Here is a 22,610-nt window from a genome sequence, read left to right on the forward strand (position 1 = left end):
TCCTTTGAGGCCAATAGTGAATGGAATCAATTCACCCACCACCAAAGCTGACAACAGTGTGCACTGGTAGCAGCTACTTCATGCTATGGACAGACCCTCCGGCCTCTTGCCTGCCTCAGAGACTACGAGCTCTCCAACATCACTGCAGCCATTGTCCAACCACAGATAATTGCTGGTACCTCACAATGCTTCCCCTTCTCCTGTACTCTGCACTAGTGGGGGAGGGGGCTCTGTGCAACATGGTGGCCATATGTTGCCACTGACTGACAAAATAAACATTACAGCCCTGTACAGTAGAGTGAGCAATAATATCAAATGGCTTAACAGCAGCTGTGGGGCAATCCATCTCACCTTCTCTGTCTGCAGATGACTTTTGCCTTTCCCATTGCTCCTCCAGTACTGGTGTCACTGAGCAATGCCTACAGGGAGCCATCTAAAAGGTGAACACATGGGTTCTAACCCATGGGTTCCAGTTTTCAGCCACAAAGTCGTGCATCCTGCACTTCTGTTGTCATCACACTGTTCATCCGGAATCAGAACTTTACCTTGATGATGATCCTCTCACTGAACTGGAGAAGTGTCATTTCTTAGGACTGGTTTTTTATGCCTGATTAACTTGGCTTCCTCATCTTTGTCAGCTTAAGTGGAAATGTGTCAATACCTTAATGCTGTCTGCTGCCTGAGCAACACCAGTTGGGGTGCACATCAAATTGAGGAGAATTCTCCATGGTCATGGAACAAGTCAATATATGAAATTAGAACATGACAGTAGAAACAGATAAAATGAAATAAAGAAACGTATTCAGGTGACAAATTGTAAGTTTAAATAAAGAAAATCAACAACATAACACTGGAATTTGCTTAATTTTTCAGCTCTTCCAGGAGTTCCTTGACAGAATATAAGGAGTGAGCCATGAGGAAACTCTTCAGTTTAGACTTAAAAGACTTTGGGCTACTGCTAAAATTTTTGAGTTCTTGTTGTAACTTATTGAAAATGGATGCAGCAGAATAGTGCACTCCTTTCTGTGCAAGAGTCAGGGAAGTGCATTCCACATGCAGATTTGATTTCTGCCTAGTTATAACTGAGTGAAAGCTGCTAACTCTTGGGAGTAAGCTAATATTGCTGACAACAAACGACATTAAAGAAAATATATACTGTGAGGGCAATGTCAGAATTCCCAGACTATTGAATAGGGGTCGACAAGAGGTTCTCGAACTTACACCACATATAGCTCGAACAGCCCGTTTTTGAGCCAAAAACACACTTTTTGAATCAGAAGAATTACACCAAAAAATAATACCATACGACATAAGCGTATGAAAATATGCGAAGTAGACTACTTTTCGTGTTGAACTGCCACTTATTTCAGATACTTTTCTAATGGTAAATAAAGCAGCATTTAGTTTCTGAACAAGATCCTGGACATGGGCTTTCCACAAAAGCTTACTATCTATCCAAATGCCTAGGGACTTGAACTGTTCCGTCTCGCTTATAATATGCCCATTTTGTCTGATCAAAATACCAGTTTTTGTTGAATTGTGAGTTAGAAACTGTAAAAACTGAGTCTTACTTGATTTAGCATCAAATTATTTTCCACAAGCCACGAACTTATTTCATGAACTACATTATTTGATGATGTTTCAATATTACACACAAGATCCTTCACTACCAAGCTGGAGTCATCAGCTAACAGAAATATTTTTGAATCGCCTGTAATACTAGAAGGCATATCATTTATATAAATAAGAAACAGCAGTGACCCCAGCACCGACCCTTGGGGAACGGCCCACTTAACAGTGCCCCATTGGGACTGAACATCACTACCACTCTCAGTATTGCAGAGAATTACCTTCTGCTTTCTGTTCTTAAAGTAAGAGGCGAACCAATTGTAAGCTACTCCCCTTACTCCATAATGGTCCAACTTCTGCAGTAATATTTTGTGGTCAACACAGTCAAGAGCCTTCGTTAAATCAAAGAAAACACCTTTTATTTAATCCATCCAAAACCTCACATAGAAAAGAGAATATAGCATTTTCGGTTGTTAAACCATTTCTAAAACCAAACTGTACATTTGACAACAAATTATGTGAATTTAAATGCGCCAGTAACCTTGTATATACAACCTCTTGATAACTTTAGCAAACACCGATGGCATGGAAATAGGTCTATAATTGTCAACATTATCCCTGTCTCCCTTTTTATAAAGTGGCTTCACTACCGAGTACTTCAATCGGTCAGGAAACCGACCACTCCTAAAGGAAAAGCTACAGCTATGGCTAAGTACTGGGCTAACATACATAGAACAATATTTCAGTACTATGCTAGATACCCTGTCATATCCATGAGAGTTCTTTGTCTTTAGTGATTTAATTATTAACTCAGTCTCCCTCTTGTCATTATCATGGAAGAACATTTCAGGAAACAGTCTCGGAACACTTTTTTTCTACAAGCGCTATATGATTCCCTGTTGGAACTAGGTTCTATTTAGTTCACCTGCTACATTCAGAAAGTGATTATTAAATACTGTACATATATGCGACTTATCAGTAACACAGACATTCCCACTGCACACTGATTCTATATCCTCGACCTGTCTCTGCAGACCAGCCACTTCCGTTATGACTGACCATATGGTTTTAATTTTATCCGGAGACTTAGCTATTCTATCTGCATACCACACACTTTTTGCCTTCCTAATAACTTTTATAAGCGTCTTACAATACTGTTTGTAATGGGCTGCTGCATTTAGATTTTGTCTGTTTCTAACGTTTTGATATAATTGCCATTTTGTTCTATAGGATATTCTTATCCCTCTAGTCAGCCACCCAGGCTGCCTGCTTGTGCTAGTACCCTGTTTTGAATGTTCTAACGAAAAGCAACTGTCAAAGAGCACGAGAAAAGTCTTAAGGAAAGCATTATATTTATCGTCTACTGTATCAGCACTATAAACATCTTGCCACACTTGTTCCTTGATAAGGTTTTCAAAGGTCTCTACAGCAACTGGATCAGCTTTCCTAAAAAGTTGATAACTATATTTAACATGAGTTGCAGCACAAAAATGTTTTAGAGTTAAAACTTGTGCCTCGTGATCTGAAAGGCCATTTGCTTTTTTTGCTAACAGAATGCCCTTCTAGTAATGAGGAATAAATAAAAATGTTGCCTATGGTTCTTCTACTGTTCTCTTGCACTCTCATTGGAAAGAATACAGTTTGCATAAGAGCTGTTAATCTGACAAGTTTGTTACTTTTGAAGAAAAGTTGTTAATTGCTTAATTAAGTAATTATTCAGTACCATATATTATATTACTGGTATTATAAGGAAAATTGTAAACCAGTTTTTGTGTTTTGATGAGTCTTCTGTATTTTTAAGTCAATGGCTTGAAATTGTATGTTATGAGACAATAAACTTCTGCTTCTGCTTCTGCTACTGTGAATTATTTTAACTATTGGAAACCACTTCAAAAAGTTATAGGTTCAGAAGCATAAACCAATTAAAATTCTCTTTTTTCTTTCTAGGTGAAGTGGAGTGTACCTAATATGATGTATCCTGTACCACCAGCAGTGGCGAGTGTTTTCTTCACAATGGAACTTTCCAGAATCAAGCCTCCAGACTGCCCAGTGACAGTAAGAAATTATGAGATTATTCTGAATAGCCCTAATTACTTACTTTTGTCACTGTCACTATTGCATATTTGTGTGTTCTCCTTTTCTAACATGCCAACATTCAATACTACATTATAATATAATATAACAATAATAGTAAAAATTATTATTATTATTATTATTATAAGTATTATTGTCTTCAGCCTGTAGACTGGTTTGCTGCATCTCTTCATGTTAGTCTATCCTGTGGCAGCTTCTTTATCTCTACATAATTAGTGCCACCTTCATCTACATCTACATCTACATCAACATCTGTACTCTGAAAATCAGTGTGAAATGGATGGCAGAGGGTACATCCCATTGTATCAGTTTTTAGGGTTTCTTCCGACTCCATTCACATACGGAGCACAGGAGGAATGACTATTTGAATGCCTCTGTGTCTGCTGTAATTATTCTAATCTTCTCATCATATCCACTATGTAAGCAATCCATATGAGGTTGTGATATATTCATAGATTCATCATTTATAGCCAGTTCTTGAAACTTTGTTATTAGACTTTCTCACGATTGTACTGTAGTGGGTAATCAACTGAGGACCTAGAAATGACGGAGAAGCTTCATCCCATCATAACCCTCAGAGGTCCACTTCACACAACAGGCCACAGCAGTCTATCCATCTCACCGTCACCCCCCTACACCAAACTCTGGGTTATAATGCAGTCCAGCCCCCAGTGGATCGCCCCTGCCCCCCCTCTCCCCCATTCTCCCCCCTGAGAGTGTCTCAAGCCAGACAAATGTAACTCCAAATGGTAGAGTAATTACAATTTACACATACGTAGAGACAGTGTTTGCACAGCAATTGCTGACATAGTGTAACTGAGGCAGAATAAGGAGAACCATGCCACTTTCTCCAAGGCAGATGGAAAACCACCTTAAAAACCCTCCACAGGCTGGTCAGCACACTGGACCATGACACAAATCCACTGGGTCGATTCGTGCTGGGGTCTGGCACGCCTTCTCACTTGGGAAGCAGTGCATTAGACTATGCAGCTAGCCAGGCAGGCTTTTTGAGACAGTTTATGTCTATCTTTAAGAGTCTGTCAGTTCTGTTTCTTCAGCATCTCTGTAACACTTTCCCATGGGTCAAACAAATTTGTGGCCATTCATGCTGCTGTTCTCTGAATACGTACAATATCCTGTCTGGTCTGGGTCCCACACATTCAAGCAATATTTGGAAATGGGTTGCTCGAGTGTTTTTTAAGCAATCTCCTTTGTACATTGTTTACATTTTATCAGTATTCTACCAATAAAATGAAGTCTACCACCTGCTTTATACACAACTGAACCTATGTGATCATTCCATTTCATATCCCTACAAAGTGTTACACTAAGGAATTTGTAAGAGTTTGCCATTTCCGACTGTGACTCATTGATATCATAGTCATAGGATACTATGTTTTTCCATTTTACATTCCTCAACATTTAAAGCAGGTTCCCATTCTTTGCACCACTTTGAAATCTTATGAAGATCTGTCGGAATATTTATGCAGCTTCTTTCAGACAGTTCTTCATTATAGATAACTGCATCATCTGCAAGGTCATTAATACACAATATAAACAGCATGGGTCATAACACGATTCCCTGGGATACACTGAAGTTGTTTATACATATGACAATGACTCTCCATCCAAGATAACATGTTGTGTTCTCCCTACCAAAATGTCCTTAGTGCAGTAACTAATTTCACTCCATACCACACATTGCTAAGGACTGGACAATAACTTCAGTGGCACTAACAGCCTATACACAGAACTCAAATTTCTTTGGGTCTTGTGAAAGATTATTTCACAATATTCTGCTTCGGTAGTCATTGAGGGCTTCATACGTTGCCTTCTTGACAGCCAAACATGTTTCATTCAACATCTCTCTATCTATAGTCCTATGCTTTGTTTTACACCTACCATGCAGTAGTCTCTGTTTCCTTAGAATTTTCTATAAAGTGACTGCATACCATGGAGGGTCCCTCCCATTATGAACTATTCTACCGCATACATATCTGTCTAGTGCACGGTAAACTATTGTCTAAAACTTGAGCTGTAAGTCCTCTACATGCTCCTGCCCTATGCTGAAAGTTTCAAGTTCCTCACTGAGAAATAACATTACTGATTTTTTATCTAGTTTACTGAACATGTATATGTTTCTGGTTGTTTTAGTCATCCTTTGTACTTTGGTAACCATTGTTGCCATAACTGCATAATGATATCTGATACCAGTTTCGATATGGACATCCTCAAAGAAGTCAGGCCTGTCTGTTGTCTTTAGATCCAACACATTTCCATCATGAGTGGGGCTCAGAACTATGTGTTATAGGTAGTTTTCAGAGAAGTCATTTAGTAATGTTTCACAAGACATCTTATCGTGTCCACCATTAACAAAAATGTAATTTTCCCAATTGATTGGTGGGTGATTAAAGTCTCCACCAATGATTATAGCATGACTGAGAAACTTACATACAGAGGAACTGAGGCTTTCCATATAGTTTCCTGTTACATCAGCAGATCTAATCATCATTTTATGCCCACCTCCAATACTGAATCTTGTCCAGACAGTCTCACATGTAACTTCGATTACTACCTTGGTATATTTGAATCTCTTCTCTACTGTTACAGACACACCAACTCCATTTCTCATTATCTTATTCTTTCAATACACAATTAAATTTTCCCCAAAAATCTCACTGCTAACAATTTTAGGATTCAACCAGTTTTCTGTAAACCCTGCCCCCCCCCCCCCCTTTTCTGTCTGAAGCTCCCTCTAGCACCGTGGAAGTTGTTCTCTGATGTCTTAACATATGTCCTACCATCTTGTCCTTTCTTTTTTTGGTGTTTTCCATATATTACATTCCTTCCTGACTCTCCAGAGAACCTCGTCATTTCTCACCTTATCAGTCTACCTAATTTTTAATGTTTTTCTGTAGCGCCAAATCTGAAATGCTTTGATTATCTTCTGTTCCAATTTTGCCACAGTCCATGTATCACTATCATATAATGTTGTGCACAAAACACACATTCTCAGAAACTTCTTCCTCAAATGAAGGCCTATGCTTGATACTAGTAGACCTATCTTGGCCAGGGGTGCCCTTTCTGTCAGTGGTAGCCTGTACTAGTTGTCTAGCGGTAGGGTCTTTCATTAGTAATCAAAATATCCTCAGTCTCAGTTTTGAACCCCACCACCACTTAGATTTTGAATAACATTCATTAGCATTAGCAGCCAAACATCACCCACATTCTGCCAGTAGCCTTGTCAAAGAAGGTGAAGGAGTGGGTAAAGTTTCAGGGCACTCTCTTGCCCTTGGGAGGGAAACAGCTCATAAAGTGGAAGAATTAGCCATGAGCAATGGGTTGAGGGTGCAGAAGGCAATGGAAACCAATGTATTAAAGACAGATAATGTGTATCCACAGGACATGTGGCCAGTAACTGAAAATGTGTCGTGATGATCTCTCCATTGGAAAAGATACCGGACTAGTCCACATTTGGATTTCCTGGAGGGGACTGCCAATGGCGAGGTGACCATGAGAAAAAACATTCTATGAGCTGGGAGTCCAATGTAAGAAGTTCAAACATGGTAGGAAAGGTAGAAAATCTGAAAATGGAAATGCAAAGGGCCAGTCTAGATACAGTGAGGGTCAGTGAAGTGAAATGGAATGAAGAAATGAATTTCTGGTCAGGTGGTTATAGGGTAATATCAACAGCAGCAGAGAATGCTATAATGGGGGTAGGATTCATTATGAATAAAAAGCTGGGGCAGAGAGGGAGTTTCTGTGAACAGTTAACTGATAGGTTTGTTCTCATCAGAATCAACAGAAAACCAAATCTGACAACGATAGTTCCAGCATATATGCCAATGTTGCAAGCTGAAGATGAAGAGACAGATAAATTATGAGATGATATTGAACAAGTAGTCTAGTATGCAAAGAGAGATGAAAATCTAATAGTTAAGGAAAACTTGATTGTGGTTGTAGGGGAAGGAGCAGAAGAAATGGCTATGGGAGAATACCGGCTTGGTTCTAGGAAAGAGAGAGGAGCAAGACAACTGTGTTCTGCAATAAATTTCAGCTAATAATGACAAATACTCTGTTGAAGTATCACAAGTGGTTGAGGTATACTTGGAAAAGGCCAAGAAGTATGGGGAGATTTCAGTTAGATTACATCATGGTCAGAGAGATACTGAATTGTAAGGCATACACAGGATCAGATTTAAACTCAGGTCACAATTTAGTAGTGACGAAAAGTAGGCTGAAGTTTCAGAGATTAGTCAGGAAGAATCAATACACAAGGAAGTGGGATATGGAAGTACTAAGGAAAGAGGAGATACACTTGAAGTTCTTTAAGGCTATAGATACTGCAATAAGGAATAGCTCAGTAGGTAGTTCAGTTGAAGGGGAAAGGACATCTCTACAAAGTGCAATCAAAGTGCACTTCTCTCTGCCAATGCACGCACTGATTTCTTCTCCTTCTCTACTCCTCTCCTTTCCACTCCCCTTTTCTTTTTTGTTCCCTTTCCTGCCTCCCCCACAGCTCTCAGATGGTGCACCAGGTAGCCTTGTCTGCCTCCTCTAGACCCTGCATGTTGCACCAGGGAGCATTATTTCCTCTCCCCCCCTCCCCCACCCACCTTCCCCCTAAGCCCTGCTATACATCCACATACACCCCTCCACTATGGAATGTCGCTCTTGTTTGATGCATTTCAGTTTAAGTTTCAGTCTGGCCTGAGCAGCCAGACATTGCAGTCACGTGTGTGAGAGTTGTGCTTGCTTGTGCGAATGTGTTTAATGTAACAATCCTTCTTTTGTTACTGTCTGCAACTCAACTTGTCAGCTTTACAGTGAGTAACAATCTATCCTTTCCGTAACTGTTGATATTCCAATCTGGACTTTCCAATGTTTTATTAAGCAGTTCATGTAGATGGTGACTGCCTAGTTTGTAAAATGCTTTGCAAAAAGACATCCAAAAGCTCTCACTGAACTACTTGATTCAGATAATCACTATATGATAGAAAATTAGGATTCGCCAGTGGACATAAAATGAGTTAGAACACAATTCCTGAATGAACACTACAAGTTTTGATGGTTGTACTCCAATCACACCTCTCCAGATTTCAATGAAGACCAAAATCCAATAGTTTAAAGTTGTCAATTACACTTGAGTATCTGGTTATTACTTATGATGGGTGGTTTACTTTCCTTTTGTCATTTATGACAATTTTCACAATTAATTGGCTCCTTGATTATAAATCAGTAGAAGTTTAAAATACTGGCAACTTTTGTTATCTGACAATAACAAAACTGTGTGCTATTAAGTTGTTTGTTTTATTTTACAAGGAACTTGGAGATTGTTCCATCCTTGCACTGATGTCATTTAATATGATGGGTTGCGCTTTCTTCTTCGGTTTCCCTGAGAGCTCCTTTTTTATCAATCAGAATTGATGGCATAAAAATATCAATTAGATCATAAATTTAATTAGCAATAAATATTATCTTCAGTGGTCTCTAAAAATTGTTTGTATTGTGCCTATAAAATTTAGAATAAAAATTGTAAAGGAAAATCATTGTGTAATGCGTAAGTTCATTTCAGGTATCATTGCAACCTTAATTTAGTTTATGTCATTTTATATCACTCCCATATCTTTATTTCATCTTTGTCATTTTATCATATCAGATTGAGGAAATGTGTGCTTCTTCATTTTTTGCTATTGAATACAATTGAGAAACACTCCAATTAAAGTATAGTATTGACCAGCATATTTACTATCAAAGTCCAAAATCGGACTATTTAGAGCAACATACGTGGGAATAATGCATCTAAATATTTTTGCTTGGTAAGTTTTTGATTTATGGAAATATTTGTGCTTGGTAAGTATTTAATTTATGATTATAATATTGCAACTAAAGTTGAGAATTTTTTGATTGCAGAATTGTAGCTTCAATCTACATACATACATGTTATTGTTGTAGAATTCACTTCAAAGACTTTGATGCAGCTCTTCATACTATTCTGTCCTGCACAAGCCTCTTCATCTTTGCATAAGTACAGACCTATATCCATTTGAACCTGCTTACCATGTCCAGGCTTTGGTCTTCCCCCCATAATTTTTATTCCCACACTTCTGTCCATTGCTACATTGACAATTCCTTGTTGCATATCTGTTTGAGAAAAATAAATTAAATAATACATCTCGTGCATAACTGAGCAAAGTTTGGTTGTAAAAGATCAAGAACCAAAACTATACATAATTTTCTAGAGGCAGCTCAAATGCGTGTCAATCTACTCAATACAGGGAAATCACCACACTTTTATCATCCTCAGCCATTAAGTTATCACTTATATTTTCTTCCATGGGCATTACAGTGCTGTGGAAACTGCTAAATGAGGTCAGTCTGAGTGGCCACATTTCTATTAGGATTAACATGGTTGACACAGAACTACTTAAAAGAAGGCCCCCAAACTGATATTGAACAAAGCCAGTTGATGCTATACAACTCACATTATTTTAATAAAAATATAGCATCTAGAACATGGTGTATCATGTAACTATGATGATCATTCAGGCTAGAAAAACCTTCTTTAAAAATTTATCAGGAAGAACCCACTGGCACAGAGTTTAATGGTGGAATGATGAGTGCCATACAGTGATCAGGGATAGCCTAGAGGATCGGTGAAGATTCCAACGTAGCCCAACACATGAAAACCAATGCTTGAGGTGGCAAGGGCAAGAGCCAGAAATAAAATCAAGGGCCATGTCAGAAGATGATTGCAATAGTTCTTAAAGTTCATCAATCATTTTATATCATGAAAAAGCTGTGAGAGGCAATGACAAGGACTAGTGTGCTATCATATGTAATATCAATCCAGAATAATTGCATTCTCAGAACAACACATGAAGTCACTCAATGGGCAGGCACTGCCACAAAGTAACATAAAATGTGAGTTTTGATGCTGAAGATCTGCATCATCAAGAGTCTAAATGAGAGAAGCCATCTGAATTTTAGTTAATCAAATATGGACTACAACTACTCTTCACTATGTCACAGCTGGAATGTGTATTTATCTGTGGTTCATTGTGCAGTACCAGCACCAGATGGCAAGTAGTTTGATATGTTAAAGAACCTAAATACTCTACCATATGCTTAGGCAATCTCTGGATGTATGTACAACTGCTCCTTTTCTTTCATTCATTCACACTTTATTCTATCAGGGTTTGCGAGTGCAGCCACATCACATTGACTTTTTACCACAGTATTTTGGCTGGCAACTGGACAGCCATCTTCAAGTGAATGTCCACCACTGGAGACTGCTAGTTATGGTGCCAGCTTTATAGCAAAAACTGGCCATCATGGGAGTGTCCTCTACCGAAATCTGTGCCCTCTACAAATACAGTTCCATCTGTGATGCGGAGTTGCATGTGTGAAGGATGAAACTACATGTCTGCGCTCTGTTGGCATGTGTGCTCACATTGCTAAATTCAAATGTCAGATTTCGGCAGACATGTCATTATGAAATTAAAGAGAGCACAGCGTCCAAAGCCTTGTCCAGTTGAAAGCCGCCATCAGAATTTATAAGCTTTTGTGCAACATGTGTTTCCATAGATTTTTTAATTACTGAATCCCAGAAGGGTCTTGCTGGGGCCAAGATTTTTGTGGCAGAATAATCTGTAGAGTGTTCTGTAGTAACAGAACGCTCAACTATGGCCAACTTAACTTGGCTGTGAACGGGGAGTGTGACACTCATGTTCAATGTACTGTGCATATTGTCTGACCTATGTAAGCTTTGCCACAGTGGCCTGCACACCACAGATGGAGCAATATTTGTGGAGGGTGTGGATTTCAATAGAGGCTGCTCCTGTGATGGCTGCCAATGCACATGCGTTTCCGCACCAATCTATAAAGATGACACTATGAACTAGCAGTCTTCAGTGGTGGACACTCACCTGAAGATGGCTGGATGGTTGCCAGTCAAAATATTGTGGCAAGAAGTGAACATGATCCAGCTTCAATTCCAAAACCTCATAGAATATTAAGGACGCTGGGAAAAGTATCACATGAGATACTGCTTCAGGGAGGTGATGGCATTGCTAATCCATAGGTTGGACAAGCTATGCAATAAGTGAGCAAGATGGTTAATTTCTCTGTATTTTTACTCAATTATCTTGTCTAACCATCTTCAGGTGAGTGTCCTCCACTGGAGACTGCTTGTCCATGATGTCAGCTTTATAGCAAAAATTGGTGCGGGTATGTATGCACATTGGCGGTCGTCACAGGAACATCATTTATTAAAATCGATGCACTCTGCAAATACTGTTCCATCTGCAGCATGCAGGCATGTGCATAAAGGTGAAAGAAACTAAATGTCTGATCTTTGCTGGAATGTACACTCACATCACTAAAGACAAATGTCAGGTGTCATCAGATGTGACATAATGAAAAAAAATCCCCCAGCCAGTACTATCTGAGATTAGATACACAAAACTTAAATGAGTGCTGTACATCCTGTTTCATAGAGACATAATTTTCAACAGTATCTATGAAGTAATTATTAAAAATATTACTGACTAGAATCAGAGGTTCAGAGATATCTTTATTATTCACAGTTGACTGTACATGATTAATTTTAGTTTCTGTTTCCTTGTTTCTGATTTTATTTACAATTGACCAGCAACTCTTTGAAACATTATCTGAACCTCATAACTGTTGGCTGATTCTTTCTGATTTTAATCTCCTGACTTCGTTGTAGGACTTATATTTGTACTGCTTGTAGAGTTCTTTATGTAACTCTGAGTTAGTCTGTGTAAGCTATACATGTTTTCCATTTTTTCCTTCAGATCTTTTGTTTTAAAATCTAATGGTACAGGTTTTGATTTTGAAGGTTGATTTTTCTGGATAGTCACTTTCTTTAATGGCACAGCTGTATTTAAGTGCTCAGTCATAATTTCTGCAAACATGTTCCATTTATTGTTGACCCCAATGGTGGTCATAACTGAGTCGAATGATTTCTGGCTTAAACTGTGTCTTAGTGTAGTAATGTTATTTGCAGATAATATTCGCCTGTGCTCATACATTTTTCTTGGTTTTAATTTGGTATTACATTTTAACACTAGTGTTTGGCCAAAATGATCTGAGAGATGACTATTTATAACAGCTGTTGAGATGATATGGCCATAATTTGTGATAACATGATTAAATGAACTACTTTGTGTGTTAGCTATTCTGATGGGTACTAGGTCAAGAAGATCTTTAGCCCCATAAGACAGGGTACAATCTGTAAAACTTTTACTTTACCTCCAGAGAGGAACAGTGATTTTTATGGCTGGCACCAGGAAAATCACTTCAGCGCCATCCAGATCCAGTGCCATCAAGAATGTAACTATGGATGTAAGTACACAATATCAAAGTGGCAAAGAAATTTACAAGCCAAGTGAGCAAGCTGATGGGCTGCTACAGAAGAATCTAGACCTACCCTTTTGTGAGGATGGCTCATTATTAAATATTAGGTCTTTAAAAAATAAAATTGATGATCTTAGTAGTAGCTATATAATGCATTGTAATATAGATGGTTTAAGTGCTGAATACTCATGTGACAGAAGCTCTAAGTTAGATGAGCTACAAGTTTTTTATCTGAATTTCTGAATGTTAAAGTACTTTGTTCAAATGAACGCTGGCTTAGTAGTGATACCATAAAAATCTTAAATAAAATTGAAAACTTCAAGGTAGCTACCAGCTTTTGTAGGATAAATAACTCAAGAGGGAGGTTCATGCATACTAATTCATTCTGATTTACATTACCATGTAAGATGTGACTTCAATTGTTTTAATGAAGAGAGTATTTTTGAGGGCTGCTGTGTTGAGTTAAAGGACTTAAATGTTGTTATAATATCAATTTATAGAATCCCAGGGAAGGTGACAACTGAGCATTTCCTATGCAAATTTCAGAGTTTGTTAGAATACCTCAGTAAAGAAAAAAGGAAAAAAAATGTAGTTGCTGCTGATTTCAACATCAGTGTGTTGAATGACACATGTGAGGTATCAAAATTCACAGACGTAATAAAAAATATGGCTTCAAATTAATTTTTTCTGAATCTACAAAAGAAAATGCTCAGTCAGCAACATGCATTGACAATATTTTAACGAATTACGTATTTGAAAATGGATATAAATTTTGTCTAGATCTAGGAATTTCTGATCATTCAGCATTATTCATTGGGCTACACAGAGCAGGTAAAGAAATCTCAAGTAAAAAAGCTTATGTAAAAAGGATCTTCAACGAAGAAACTTCGACTCTATTCATGATAAGCTGAAGGAGACAGAATGGCACTTTGATAAAAATATTTCATGCACAGCAAATTTTGAAGCATTTCTAAGGGATTTTCTAAGTGTTTCTAATGAAATATCTCCACAAAAAACTTATTTTAATAAAATGACAAAATTAAAATGGTTCACTAAAGGTATAAAAATCTCCAGTGCCCAGAAAAGGCAGCTACATAAGTAACTACTACATAATAAACAAATGAATTTATTGAATATGTTAAACGGTCCAAAAGTACATTTAAATTTAAGAAAGTTTTCAAAGCAGCAGAGCAAATGACAAATAATAAATTAATCTTAAAACATAAGAATAAATCAAAGGCAGTGTGGTCAGTTGTAAAACACGAATTAGGTATCAAAGCCTCTAGACATGGAATTAGTACAAGCTTGAAGATGAGATCATTGTAAATCCGGCTCAAATTTCAGAATGCTTCAATGAGTTGTTCATTAATGTAGTGAAACCAGAGGTTAATGTTGCAGATTATGAGAAAAATACACTCCTGGAAATTGAAATAAGAACACCGTGAATTCATTGTCCCAGGAAGGGGAAACTTTATTGACACATTCCTGGGGTCAGATACATCACATGATCACACTGACAGAACCACAGGAACATAGACACAGGCAACAGAGCATGCACAATGTCGGCACTAGTACAGTGTATATCCACCTTTCGCAGCAATGCAGGCTGCTATTCTCCCATGGAGACAATCGTAGATATGCTGGATGTAGTCCTGTGGAACGGCTTGCCGTGCCATTTCCACCTGGCGCCTCAGTTGGACCAGCGTTCATGCTGGACATGCAGACCGCGTGCGACGACGCTTCATCCAGTCCCAAACATGCTCAATGGGGGAAAGATCCGGAGATCTTGCTGGCCAGGTTAGTTGACTTACACCTTCTAGAGCACGTTGGGTGGCACGGGATACATGCGGATGTGCATTGTCCTGTTGGAACAGCAAGTTCCCTTGCCGGTCTAGGAATGGTAGAACGATGGGTTCGATGACGGTTTGCTTGTACCGTGCACTATTCAGTGTCCCCTCAACGATTACCAGAGGTGTACGGCCAGTGTAGGAGATTGCTCCCCACACCATGATGCCGGGTGTTGGCCCTGTGTGCCTCGGTCGTATGCAGTCCTGATTGTGGCGCTCACCTGCACGGCGCCAAACACGCATACGACCATCATTGGCACCAAGGCAGAAGCGACTCTCATCACTGAAGACGACACATCTCCATTCGTCCCTCCATTCACGCCTGTCGCGACACTACTGGAGGCGGGCTGCACGATGTTGGGGCGTGAGCGGAAGATGGCCTAACGGTGTGTGGGACCGTAGCCCAGCTTCATGGAGACGGTTGCGAATGGTCCTCGCCAATACCCCAGGAGCAACAGCGTCCCTAATTTGCTGGGAAGTGGCGGTGCGGTCCCCTACGGCACTGCGTTGGATCCTACGGTCTTGGCGTGCATCCGTGCATCACTGCGGTCCGGTCCCAGGTCGACGGGCACGTGAACCTTCCACCGACCACTGGTGACAACATCGATGTACTGTGGAGACCTCACGCCCCACGTGTTGAGCAATTCGGCGGTACGTCCACGCGGCCTCGCGCATGCCCACTATACGCCCTCGCTCAAAGTCCGTCAACTGCACATACGGTTCACGTCCATGCTGTCGCGGCATGCTACCAGTGTTAAAGTCTGCGATGGAGCTCCGTATGTCATGGCAAACTGGCTGACACTGACGGCGGTGGTGCACAAATGCTGCGCAGCTAGAGCCATTCGATGGCCAACACCGCTGTTCCTGGTGTGTCCGCTGTGCTGTGCGTGTGATCATTGCTTGTACAGCCCTCTCGCAGTGTCCGGAGCAAGTGTGGTGGGTCTGACACACCGGTGTCAATGTGTTCTTTTTTCCATTTCCAGGAGTGTATATGTCCCTTTGGACTAAATCGTAATTCTGAATGCTTCACAAAATTCAAAACAGTTTCAACAATAGATGCAGAAAAAATTATATTAAAACTAAAAACAAAAACTCTGCAGGTTGGGATGGAATACCAGCAAAAGTCCTTAAATTTGTGTGTAAAATAATAGGATAACCACTATCTAAAATAACAAACCAATCCTTTGAACAAGGAAGCTTCCCAGAGGTGCTGAAGTATGCAGAAGTAAACCCATTGCTCAAAAAAGGGTCAAGAGAGGCTATGGAGAAGTATCGTCCTATCTGCCTCCTTCCAGTCCTATCAAAAATCTTGGAAATGCTGCTGCTATGCAGTCTCCAAATTTTATGGAGAAATATGATATTATTACAAAAAACGAATTTGGTTTCCAGCATGGCAAAAGTACTATTGATGCAATTAACAAGCTTATCGAGAAGGTCAGCACATCATTAAACAACCATAATAAAGTGGCAGGAATCTTTTGTGATCTCACAAAAGCCTTTGACTCTATAAATGATGCACTGCTTATCTATAAGCTTGACAAATATGGGATCAAGGGCAATGTTCTAAATTGGCTTACTTCATACTTATCAAATAGGAAACAAAGAGTGATTGTCTCATTAAATGCAGCAAATTACTATTCTTAATGGAAAACAGTAGTCGAAGGTGTCCCTCAAGGCTTGATTCTAGGATCTATTTGCTTTTGTTCTATGTTAATGGTTTACCAAACAATATAAATGCTCCATCAATTTTCTTTGCAGATGACACATCTGCATTAATTGGAAACCAGGAGCCAGAAAACATGCCTCTCTACATAATAAACACAATGAACAAACTAGAAACATGGTTCCAACTGAATGGATCAAGACTGAATGTTCCCGAAACCCACATGGGCCAATTCAGGACAAAACAGTCAAAGCCCCAAGAAATCAAAATAACTCATAAAAATCAGGATATAGAAGAAGTGGATTCTGTGAAGTTTTTAGGGTTAAACCTAGATAAATATTTAAATTGGAATAAACATGTTGAGTACCTGTTAAACAAATTATGTAGCTTTGCATTTGCTATGCAAATATTACCTGGTGCAACAGACATGAACACAAGGAAAATTTCAAATCAGTTGTAAGGTATGGAATTATTTTTTGGGTAAATTCAAGCAATATATTGTGCATACTAAAGTTACAGAAAAGAATAATAAGGAACGTGTGTACTGCCCATCCAAGGACATCATGTCACTCACTATTTGAAAAACAACAGTTATTAACAGTTCCCTCCTTATACACCTAGATAAATATTTAAATTGGAATAAACATGTTGAGTACCTGTTAAACAAATTATGTAGCTTTGCATTTGCTATGCAAATATTACCTGGTGCAACAGACATGAACACAAGGAAAATTGCATACCGCAGCTACTTTCAATCAGTTGTAAGGTATGGAATTATTTTTTGGGTAAATTCAAGCAATATATTGTGCATACTAAAGTTACAGAAAAGAATAATAAGGAACGTGTGTACTGCCCATCCAAGGACATCATGTCACTCACTATTTGAAAAACAACAGTTATTAACAGTTCCCTCCTTATACACCTATGATATTATCATCTTTCTACACAGCAACTTAGAGTTATTCAAGGAAAAGTGTTTCAATCACACATATAACATGAGAAACAAAGACAATTTTATGCATCCCACTCATCATTTAAACCTATATGTGCAGTCTCCTCAGTATATGGCAATGAAAATTCATAACAAGCTAAAAGGAAAGAATGTTCTGAGTATGAACATAGAGACACTGAAAACAAAGCTGTATGATATACTTGTCAAACGCTGCTACTACACTGTTGAGGAGTTCATGAAGGATGAACTGAACATTTGAGCAGGATAAATTTACATATAGTCTTGTGTGTAAATGTAGCTGTCCTTCACAAAAGGAAGGAAAGAAAAATAAAAGTGTATATAAATGTTAAAATTCTTTATACCAATTAGGCCTAAGTTGCATTATCCATTTTTTTGATGTGTTCCCTGTACACTAATCATATGATTAGAAATTATATGTTATGAGACGAATAAAACACTATTCATTATTCACTATTCACCATCATGTAAAGTGTTGATATTCAGATCTCCCAGTATGAAAAGATTTACACTTCTACAGCCTGACATTAATTTACTTAAAATTCCATCAAGTGATTTCAGGAAAGCATAAAAGTTTCCACAGGGGGATATACATACACCTATGACATAGAAACTTACATTTTCTTGAGTAGATGGCAACACCATCACCTATATTGTGTGTTATGCACTAGAGTGTAGCTAGGTTGTAGCCTTCTAATTTGCATTATTGAATGTTGCTCACTGTTTTCTGATGTTCTGTAACTATTATTATATGTGGAGATAGTCCTGTGACAAATGATTCAAAAGCATCTATTTTATTTCTTAAACCCTGTTTAGTTGTTCTTCTTGACATCATTCTTCCTGAAACTGTCAACATAATAGTTTTCTGGGTTTGGTACTGCTTCATAATGTAAAAACTACTCCTGCTATAGAAAAGCCAGTGTTTCAGTCACGATTGCAGTGGCCTGGGTCTAATGGTACATTCTAGCTATGCAATCCCCGACAGACCACACTGTCAACACGAGGCAAAAGCACTACCGGCGAGTAACTGCCACTGCATGGCCGACATCCAGCAGTTGGTAAACAACGGCAAACTTCTCATTTGACGGTGGCCACTAATCATGGTACATAACACAAGAGCCAATGGACAACAGAGGTCATGTTCTCCCTCCACCGCAGTAACCTACTATAATAAAGTTCCCTCTCCTTATTCCTTAAGTGACCAATAAACTAACTACCTTTTTAAAATTATGACATAATGGCATGTGCAGTGAATACTAACAAAAAATATAAATGACATTGCATAGCTAGAATGCACCATTAGACCCAGAAGAAGGCCACTGCAATCGTGGCTGAAACGTTGACTTTTCTATAGCTGCAGTAGCTTTTACATTATGATTCGGTACCAAACCCAGAAAACTTTTATGTCAACTGACTCTGGCAGCATAACCCCACACAATTATACTTCCTGAAACTCGTATGTTTAGTAAGCTGATTGTTAAATGACTGACACTACATTATGCAAACTGACCAGAAATTCTTTCACATTTATTACTCCCAAAAATATCATGATGATCAGCTTCTTCTGATTAATATATGTTTAGTTCATCTTACACAGGCCAGAAGTAACAAGTATCCATAACCATGACATATTTACTGAACAGTTTCACCATTGAATTTATTATTCAAGGCACTGCACATATCACTTGTTCACGTATCACACATAACATTTTATTTAACCAATTAATGGAAAATCTCATATAAAGATGTGAAACAATTACTAAAAAAGAGATAGAGGGGCTGGCCAGTACTTACCTCAGCTCAGTACAGCCAATAGAAACACAAAAAACAACTGAAAATTTAAGTTCCTAGCTTTCGGAATAAATGTTCCTTCATCAGGGAGGAGAGAGGGGAAAGAAAGGGAAGAAGGGAAAGTGGATTTAGTTACTCACAACCCAGGTTATGAAGCAACAGGGAAAGGAAAACAGGGAAGGTAGCAAGGATGGAGGCATGGTTGTCAGAGGGAAGCCAAAGAAATTCTACTGTAGGTACTGTGCCAGCTTCAAACCAAAGAGGATGCATACAGAAGTAAAGAGGTGTATAGTATAAAGATGTAGGATGAAAAGATGCATGAATGGCTAAAGAGGAAAGGGAAAGAGGAGAAGACTGAAAAGTAAATGGGAGTGAGGTTGTTTAATGTAGGTTCAGTCCAGGGGGATGGCAGGATGAAAGGATGTGCTGGAGTGCAAGTTCCCATCTCCGCAGTTCAGAGGGACTGGTGTTGGGTGGGAGAAGCCAAATGGCACATACGGTGTAGCAGGTTCCTAGGTCCCTAGAATTATGCTGGAGGGCATGCTCCGCTACTGGGTATTGGTATGCCCTCCAGCATAATTCTAGGGACCTAGGAACCTGCTACACCGTATGTGCCATTTGGCTTCTCCCACCCAACACCAATCCCTCTGAACTGCGGAGATGGGAACTTGCACTCCAGCACATCCTTTCATCCTGCCATCCCCCTGGACTGAACCTACATTAAACAACCTCACTCCCATTTACTTTTCAGTCTTCTCCTCTTTCCCTTTCCTCTTTAGCCATTCATGCATCTTTTCATCCTACATCTTTATACTATACACCTCTTTACTTCTGTATGCATCCTCTTTGGTTTGAAGCTGGCACAGTACCTACAGTAGAATTTCTTTGGCTTCCCTCTGACAACCATGCCTCCATCCTTGCTACCTTCCCTGTTTTCCTTTCCCTGTTGCTTCATAACCTGGGTTGTGAGTAACTAAATCCACTTTCCCTTCTTCCCTTTCTTTCCCCTCTCTCCTCCCTGATGAAGGAACATTTATTCTGAAAGCTAGGAACTTAAATTTTCAGTTGTTTTTTTTGTTTCTATCGGCTGTACTGAGCTGAGGTAAGTACTGGCCAGCCCCTCTATCACTTTGTTAGTAATTGTATAACATTTTATTTATCAATTACTAGTTACTCACAGAGTGAGTTACAGAAGTCTTTCAAAAATATTTGCACATTGATGTTCACATGCTGATAACTGACTGATACACTTTAATTCTGTTCTAATTATGTATTGTTCATTCTGAATGACACAGATTTTTCAGCTAGATGAATGCTAACCAGGGACTGACTTTTACATGTTGGATGACTCCTACCAGTATGGAAATTACCACATTTAATTCTGAATAAATTTTGAAATATGATGATTTAGAAAAAAGTAAAATGCTTGAAAAGAGGAGCTGAAGGGCTTTCAAATGAGGTGTTTTGCTACATTCAAAGTTATTTACTAGCTCACTTCAAACTCTATGTCCACATATTTTGACTGATTCTCAAATTGAGAATCTTTATTCATAAAAATTGATTTTAGGTGGTTCAGCTACAGGGTGTCCACAAAAAATGGAAACATCAAATACACTGCACATTACCAATATAGTAGAGGAAACCCTTTGACACTCAAAACAGCTTCCAGTCATCTCAGAATGGATAAATATAGAGCTGGTATGGTTTTCAAGGGACTCTTATTCCACTGCTGTTGCAAAATAATGACAATTTCAGGTAACTATGATGGAGGTGGATAGTGATGACACATCCTTTTCTCTGAAGTAAACCACAAAGGCTTGATAATTTTGAGGTCGCATGACTGTGGTGGCCTGCACTTCATCCTTGTGCTCACAAAACCACTCCTGGATGATATGAGCTTTGTGAACAGGAGTCCTTTTGTTTTGGAGCACAGCATGACCATTGGGAAACAAACTTTGTACCATAACACGAAATCCTTGGCAGTAAAGCAGCATTGGAGAGTAACTATGGGACTGCCCAAATCATCACCAAACCCCTGCCATGTTTCATGTTGGTATGTAAACTTGTCCATAAGTTTGAAACAGTGTGAAGCAAGACTCATCCAACCAAACAATTTTCTTCCATTATAAGAGTATCAACAATTTGCACATGTTCTGAATCATTTGACTCAGCCATAACACACTATGCAGAACTCTTTTCAGATTGTGACACTTGCAATGCATTGAGCTCATTGCACAGGTGCCATTAAGTTCCAAATGCAACAGTGGAACCTGTAGGCATGGATGGCGTCTGCATTTATTTTGAAGCAAGCACTTCTGACAGTGTTTCAATATATTTGTACAACACCTGTAGATTATCAACACCAGCAATATGAAAATTATGCTGTAGACAATAAGATTTTAAAATCCATCATAAAATAAATAAAAAATTATAATTATAAGTACTGTTACTAATAACATAAGACCAAGTAGATGATTTCAACTAACTCTGTTATGAAAGGTGGAATCTGTTCTTTTGGAATCCAGGCAAAACAGAACCCAAAAAAATGATTTATGAATCTTTCTGCCAATTTAAAACTGGGCAGGAACACAAGCCCAGAGTTAGGCTTTTGTTAGCTAAATCTGTACTGCCTGATCAGTCCATGAGCCACACACAAATTGTCCTCGCTGCTTTATCTCCAGTAGTACCTGTCACTCCTCCTGTCCAAACTTAATATAAGATCTTCTGTATGTGCAGGAGAACTGTGAAATCGGCAAAGTGTGGGAAAGCTACTGGCAGAAGCAAAGCTGATCATGAAGATGCCATCACCAAACCTGAGGCACAGCTATGTATGTGGGATGTGTTGATGCATTGATAGGTGATGTGAACACTAATGAGCATCGATCGAACGGGGTCGATATGGTTTAGAGGTAACATAAGATGTCCAGTATGAGATTATTCACTCTGTAGCAGAGTGTGCACTGATATGAAACTCAGTGGCAGATTAAAATGGTGTGCCAGACTGAGACCCAAACTTGGGACCTTTGTCAGTCACAGGCAAGTCCTTTACCAGACTGTGGCTAAGCCACATCTCTGCAATACCCTTTCTTCCACGAACACTAGTCTTGGAAGTTTTGCAGGAGGACTTCTGTGAAGTTTGGAAGATAGGAGATGAGGTACTGGCAGAAGTAAAGCTGTGAAAATGGGGAATGTTTCATTCTTGGGTAGCTTAGTTCATAGTGAGACGATGTTCCCTGCTTTACCTCTTTGTTGATTATCCTCGGTGTCGATGTACTAGCTGCAAAAATAGGGGGCT

General features: G+C 39.0%; 1 protein-coding gene across 1 annotated transcript in view; it reads left to right on the top strand.

Moving 5' to 3' along the window:
• LOC126272810 (A-kinase anchor protein 14-like) overlaps nt 1–22,610 on the top strand; it is an 86,929-nt gene that overhangs the window by 33,211 nt on the left and 31,108 nt on the right. The window contains exon 2 of the mRNA XM_049975997.1: nt 3,517–3,624. Within this exon, the coding sequence (XP_049831954.1) occupies nt 3,517–3,624 (108 nt within the window). The remainder of the gene's footprint in view (nt 1–3,516; nt 3,625–22,610) is intronic.

This window comes from Schistocerca gregaria, chromosome 5 (assembly GCF_023897955.1).
Source record: "Schistocerca gregaria isolate iqSchGreg1 chromosome 5, iqSchGreg1.2, whole genome shotgun sequence".
Taxonomy (NCBI): Eukaryota; Metazoa; Arthropoda; class Insecta; order Orthoptera; family Acrididae; genus Schistocerca; species Schistocerca gregaria.